This window comes from Magnolia sinica, chromosome 14, assembly GCF_029962835.1.
Source record: "Magnolia sinica isolate HGM2019 chromosome 14, MsV1, whole genome shotgun sequence".
Taxonomy (NCBI): Eukaryota; Viridiplantae; Streptophyta; class Magnoliopsida; order Magnoliales; family Magnoliaceae; genus Magnolia; species Magnolia sinica.
This window is the reverse complement of record NC_080586.1, coordinates 14,684,014-14,691,323: the sequence shown is the minus strand read 5'-3', so window position 1 is coordinate 14,691,323 and position 7,310 is coordinate 14,684,014. Positions and strand designations below refer to the sequence as shown.

The 7,310-nt window shown below is 42.7% G+C and overlaps 1 protein-coding gene across 1 annotated transcript; it reads left to right on the top strand.

Annotated features, from left to right (window-relative positions):
* The first annotated feature begins 2,241 nt into the window (after nt 1-2,241).
* LOC131225401 (dormancy-associated protein homolog 3) lies at nt 2,242-5,721 on the top strand. The gene is made up of 3 exons (XM_058220928.1): nt 2,242-2,413; nt 2,976-3,143; nt 5,298-5,721. The coding sequence occupies exons 1-3, from the start codon at nt 2,299-2,301 to the stop codon at nt 5,396-5,398; spliced, it is 384 nt and encodes a 127-aa protein (XP_058076911.1). The 5' UTR covers nt 2,242-2,298; the 3' UTR covers nt 5,399-5,721.
* The last annotated feature ends 1,589 nt before the right edge of the window (nt 5,722-7,310 follow it).

Genomic DNA, 7,310 nt, shown 5'->3' with positions numbered 1-7,310 from the left:
ATAACCCAGTAGCCAGTGTTGCTACTCAGCCTGTTAGTAGATAATCCATCTCCTAGGATCACAAAAACAGAAGAACGGAAAAAAGCATTAGCTCAATCCATGACTTCTATGGCCCCGAGAAGTTTTCAATGGTAGGCATTCAATCCTGGGTACTTGTGGTGTGGTTCACTTGAGTTTTGGATCCACTTCATTTTGAGTTTATTTCTAAAATAACCTCTTAAAATAGATGGACAGTATGAATATAACACATGCTACCATGGTGAACCCGGAAGCGGATGAGCTGGTCTACCTCACACCACCCATATAGTTAGTTTATTGACTTTAGCAAGTTATGTGGGTCTGATCATGAGGTATGTGTTATATCCAAACCGTTCATCCATTTGGTGAGCTTGTATTAAGGCTTGAGGTGAAAAATAAGACAGATATAACTATCAAGTGGACCACACTGCAAAAAGCAGTGGGGGATAGAAGATCTACCATTGAAACCCTTTTTGGGCTCAAGGAAGTTTTGGATCAATATGAAATTTGTTTTTCCTCTTCATCTAGGTCTTTGTGATGTTATGAACAGATTGGATGGAAAATAAACGTTATTGTGGCCCTACGAATTGTTTAACGGTGAAAATCATTATTCTGCTTGTATATTTGGTGTGGTCCAAATGATCGTTGAATATGATTTAGTTTTTGGATAATGCTCTAAAATGATCTCTAAAAATAGATAAATGGTGTAGATATAATAACTACATCACCATGGGACCCATGTAACTTTGATCTCCTTTGAACCGTTCGTACACCTGGGAGCTCGAGGAGCGATTGTGGGGAAAGGATTGGCTACTCCTGCCACCAGCCTCGTGGCTGGTGGTCGGTGCTTTGTGGGCCCCACAATGATGATGTATGTGTTTCATCCATTTCATTCATCCACTTTTAAAGATCATTTTAGAGCCTTATCCGAAAATTGAGAGTGATATAAACCTCAGTTGGACCACACCACAGGAAAACAATAGTGATTGGATATCCACCATTAAAATCCTTCTAAGGCCTACTGTACTGTTTATTTGACATTCAATTTGATGATTAGATAATACAGGCCCAGATGAAGGGAAAAAACAAATATCAGATTGATCCAAAACTTTTATGCCCCCGGAAGGTTTTTAATGGTCAACGCTCATTCAACACTATTTCCTATAATGTGGTCCACTTGAGATTGGGATATACCTCATTTTTGGTCTCCTACCATAAAATGACAAGAAAAAATATATGGACAACATGGATGAAACACATACATCATGGTGAGGCCCACGGAGCACCGACCACCAGCAATTAGCTGATGGCAGGGAGAGTAGCCAATCCGTTTGCTCGTCTTCGCGCGACACGCACCTACAGCAGCTATATAGCTAGTATGCCAATCCGCTTCCGGTGAACCCACAACTTGGCGACTTCACACGCCCCACTGGTGCGTGGATTTGAGTTCGTTTTTCCTCCGCGGCGATTCAGGATCCACAGTGAGTCGCCACCACTGTATCACATGCCGAGATGATCCTATGATTTGAACAGTCCACTTCTCAATACCACCGTAGATAAGCTACAAGCCCATAATCAAGCTTCAGTCCATCTCTCATTTTAGATCTGAAATCGGACCAGTGAGAATTTTATTTTCATTATTCTAAATCATCCACCGATAGTCATAATCAAAATCATCCATTCATAATAAAAATTTTAAAATAGATTTTATAGAATGTATTTAAAATTTTTTACGGTTTAGATCATCGTACCACTCATTATGTGGGGCCCAGCATAGGGAGACACACACTGGATACTGAGTCGCGACAGACGCAAAACGAGCTGTAGTTACACCCGCGCCAGAAAGCCGCGATAAAATATAAAAAACGGGCCCTTTGCGTTTGTCGTTATCTGGCGGCTAAGGACGTGTCATTTTCGTGATTACCCACACATCATACGGCAACCTGAATGTGGTTCGGATAAATACACAGGGGCAGTTCCGGAATCTTCTCTATATAGAACGGCCTCTTCACGTGACGCGCTCACGCTCCGTACTAATAGCGCCACGTGGCTTCGTTTCATAAATCTCGCATTCTCCTTTCACATCGACCTTATCCCAAGACCTGTTGTCCAACCATCCGCCACGTCACCCACCCGATCAAAATGAACGGAGTAGATCCTCGCTGCCTCGTCAGACCTGCTCGACGTTTAACGTCTATCCACTATAAATATTTCTACCAGAATAGTCCTTTACCCTTTGCGGATTTTCTTCATCTTCGGAGCGTAATTATTCCAAAAACCATGGGCCTTCTCGACAAGCTCTGGGACGACACCGTGGCTGGCCCTCGGCCTGAGAACGGCCTCAGCAAGCTCCGGAAGTACAACACCTTCGGTGGCCGGACGAGCGCAGCCAAAGGTACGTCTGCTGACCCGCAACGCAGATTGCCTGATGTCGATAACTAGGTGGGGTCCACTGATGTTTGTGTTTCAATCCACACCGTACATCGGCTTTGCCAGCTCATGTTAGGACATGAGGCCAGAAATTAGGCAGTTCCAATATTCAGCTGGGCCACACTACAGGAAACATTGGATCAGGGTAATGTTTTTGTGGTTTAAGTTCATCCCCGTGGGAATGACCTTATGAACGGTTTGGATGGCATATAAGTATCACAGGAGACACTGGGGAAGTTTCGACGGTAGGAATTTTCCTCCCTAGCTTTTCCTGTTGTGTGGCCCAGTTGAGTTTTGGATCCGCCTCTAGTTTGGGTTCATGTTCTACTATGATCATCTGTCAAAACGGATGGACGGAGTGGATTTCTCACGAACATCACGGTGGGCCCCACCTAGCTTCCGACCACAGGAGCTTCCTGCGGTCGGGGGTCGCAGGCAATCCGCGTCAACGCACCCGGCGCACGTTAGATCTGGTCAGGTGCCCTCCTTTCCGTTGATCTTGGAATCTGTGTTCTTTGACGTGGCAGAATCGGACGGTGGGAGCGGGAGATCGTACGGCGAGGATTTATCCGACGACGCCGTGAGGGTTACGAGGAGCATAATGATCGTTAAAGCCGCCGGAAATCCGTCGCCGGGGAACGGATCGCCGCCGTCTTCGCCGGCCGGATCTACCCCTCCTGTCTCTCCGTTTTCAGGTAAAGCGATAATCTTTTTCTTAAATGACGTAAATGCCCTCAGAGGAATATTTGGTTTCTCCGTTTAACGTGGAGGTTCTAGAAAGATCTGTGTGATTTGGAAAAAAAAAGGCTTGAGGGTATTTTGGTCATTATAGTCATAGGTTGATTTTTATTTTTTTTTCTGAAAATGACAAAGATGTCCTGCCTACGTAATTCTTGTCTCCTTTGTGCATGGAAGTATCGAAGTTGGAGCAAGGACTCTCTAATAGAAGTGGATCAAGATGATCTGAGCAGTTGGAAATTAATCCATCTCTGCTCAAAATGATTCGGCGGTTCAGGTTGCTCTGAGCGGGTAGAAGACATAATATCTGAGCCGTTAGTTTGGATCTGCTGCGATTGTAGTCGTGTCCACGTATAAATTGAGTCAGACCATCATCTGTCCATTGATTTGGACGGCGTAGAGCTCCTGGTTTGAGTCTACTCATCCTACCCTTTGATGCGTACACCCTCTCTCAAGGGTGGGTGCGCTGCAAGGCTTTGCAGGTTAAGTTTAAACGAATTGTGATGTGTTCATGACATCTGCTCCGTCCATCACGTGAGACTCTTTATGTTCTCATAGGTACTCAAAAAATAGGTGGACCCAAAACTTAGGTAGGCCACACCACATGGAACAAGGATGCGGATTGCATGGTGACCCTAACACCATGTAGATTAGAGGTGGTGGGACATGGCAGGATTTAATTAGGCGACCTTCGTTGTCTGAAATGAATTGGTTGAGTAAGATCTCAACCTAATAACTTTCAAACACGGTTCTTATGACCATGTTGTTTTACAGCAGCACACGGCACAATCAAATCCCGTGTTACGTCCCAGCACCAGTGTTGGGTCATCACATAATCTCAGTCCTGGGATAAGTTGGAATTGAGATACCCACCATAAGTAGCCTTCTAGATGTTATGTGGGTCCCACCATGTTTTTTTATGTCATCCAATCCATTAAGAAGATGCACCCCACACTCCAAAAAGCAGGCCATTCCAAGACTAAGGTTGACCACACTACTTGATTTTAAAAGTTCTAGGCATGATTTTAAACAATGTGACCCATAGAGTCTTAAACCAGCTGGTCTTTGGGGGGTGAAGGAGAACATGAGGAGCTGCACATGATGTACGATTGCATGTCAAGAACACATTGCCATGGGTTTCATACATCACATTGTAGCGTAAGCTTAACTAGAAAGCTTTGTGGTGGATCCGGCCTGTTTCTTAGATTTAAGATTGGAATACTACTATCCAAGAGCAGATAAAATAGGGGTGCATGCATTTGGAAGTAATGATAATAAGAGAAGAAGGATTTTTTTACATATAACATCCTTTTCTTTGTTATACATCAAATAGCTAGCTCACTCCTTTTTAAAAAAAAAATATTACCAAATAACACTTATTCCCATGCTTATATTTTGTTAGAGTTGATTATTAAAAAGGAGATAATTGAAAATTAAATTTGACCGTTGACTATATAAGAGGGTGGTTGTAGATAAAATAGGGGTGCATGCTTTAGAAATAATAATAATAAAAGAAGAAGATTTTTTTTTACATATAATATCCTTTTCTTTATAATACATCAAATAGCTCACTCCTTTTTTTTTTAACATTACCAAATAACACTTTTCCTTTCAACTATGGTCAAAAAACATCTTATGCTTATATTTTGTTAGAGTTGATTATTAAAAGGAGATAATTGAAAATTAAATTTGACTCTTGACCATATAAAATGGTGATTTTGCCTTTGACTTTGTAGAAGAGAAATTCTCATTTTCCCTCTACACAAATACAAAAAGATTATCCATACGGTTTTGATCCACCATTTGAATGGCCTATATCAAATGCCATAGATGACCGACCATTGGATGATGTGGAGCATATGGCTATGTTAGGGCCTACATGACCAAGTGATTTGTATCTCGCCTAAAATGTGGAGAACAGAGGTGCCTAAGGTTAATAAATTTATTACATGGTTTTTTACTACATTATATGGAAAAGGGAAGGGTTTATTTGAGAATACTAAAAAGGTAGGGACGTTTTGGAGTACAAGGGAGGGGGTAAACAAAAAAAAAAAACCGAGAGTATTGTGCCACCACCATTTTTCTCTCAGACAGTCTTCATCGTTGATCAGGTGGGGGGAGAGATCCGAACCGTTTTCGCAGAAAATCGACGTCTGATGCTTTTGCCAGAGAGAGTGGATCCAGAATCCCTTCTCCTCCTCATGACGTGTGACCTTTGAACTTTGTACTGCTAAATGCAGATAGCAGTTTGAGAAGAATACACAGAAAGAGTTAAGCATGATGTGAAAGAAGAAGAGTCAAATGGACGGTCAGAAGTGTTTGTTATTATACGTGCGTAAGTATGTACGTGTGCATGTATTTACGTAGTCATGTGTATATCTAAAGGTTGTGTTGTTTGACTTCTGTGATGGTGTTTCCCAAAAAAAGGTAGGGTATTTGTAGGGCATGCGCCAGTGGCTTTTTTGTAATATATACTATAACAGCTGCGGATTGGGTGTGTTTGGAAAATGGAATGGTTGAGATGTGTTTCTAAAATGGAATGGTTGAGATGTGTTTCCTTTTTTAGAGAGAACTGATCAACTTACAGTTGAAGCACCCCAACTTGTGGTACTATATCATCCATGCCAGCTTGTCTGTAGGCCCCACCATGAAGATTTACCCGGCTGCTTGTTCGATCATCAGGTGGGCCACACAGATGGAATGGATGGACAATTGACAGTTTGAGTGGATTTGCAAATGTGGCCCACCTAGTTAATGGATCAATCTGATTTTCCACAAGGGAACTTTTATGGTAAAGGCCTACCATTTTCATGGTGTTGATTTCTTACAAAAGTGGTTTTTGTATTTTGGTATTTTGGCGGGAAAGTGGTGAGTACCAGAAGTTGTGGTACTGTTGCTCGGTTGGTGGTCAGTTCTCTTCCTTTTGTTTAAGTGGGGTGGTCCACGTCGGATGATCCAAGCCGGTGATGTGATGGGTCATGACGTGGACTTGAAGGTCTCCATTCAATTGGATGTGGGTCGTGGTTGTATCTGTCTATTTGTTGGCATTGCAGATGAAGGGTCGGGATTTTCCCATCCCGGTGGGCCACGCTTGTTGGGAGTGAACCCAAAAATCAGGCCAATTTGCTCCTGAGGGGGCCACGATATTGTACGGACGGTTGTAAACCAATAGCTAATACATTTTTTTTTCTAGCCGTCCGGTTGTTTTGTATGTTGAGCCACCTAAGGTGGAAGACGTACGGCTTGATTTTTAGGTCATAATGTCTAAAGAGCTTCTCGTGTGAGAAAGCTTAGGTATCTCAGGGCTAACACGTGTGGCTGCGTGTGAAAGTGCAGGCCTTCCACACGCGTGTGGGATTAGTAAAGCCTCTTGTATTAATCGAGGAATCTGGGAGGACGCGGATCCTCCCATGTGGGCCGGATCTCCTTCCTTATTTTAATACTACAACTTATAAAACATTTTTTTATTCTTTTTTGGCGGTTTACTAAATGTTGTAGATCTATGAACATTTGTGCAAGGTTCTAGATTCCTGATGATGTTCTTTTTTGCATTGACAAATATAGGATACTTTGTTAGGGGAAAAAATAGATAAGTTGGATAGGTCGACCTATGGAATGGACCAACTCTACTAAACAGCATGAGCCCTTCAGCACCTGAACCCTGGGGGATATATGCATCTAAAAACAGACCGACCCCCCAGAGAAATGATGCAACTGTAAAGACACTCAAAGAGGAGGCAACCGTAAGTCTACTCAAATGACCAATTGTAGGTTGTCCATAAATCGGCTACATGTCCGTTATAGGTCAGCCATAGTCTGGCTAAAGCTTGACCAGAACTTGGTTATAGGTCGGGACAACCTCCGAGAGAAGGCATATGCCGGTTCCATAGAAAACTCGGTAAACAACCTATCCTCGAATCATAATCAGAAGATCCCTCCAACAGCCCGAAGATCTCTCCAAAGATCTTCGGATGATCAGATCGGATCCCAAGAAGTTTAGGATCCAATAGGAATCCTAAACGGATTTCTAAACAAGATTCATCTCCGACGTATCAAGGAAGACTCCCTACAACATACGTCTTCCCTCTCCTATAAATAGAGGTATTCTCAGCCGATGTAAGGTA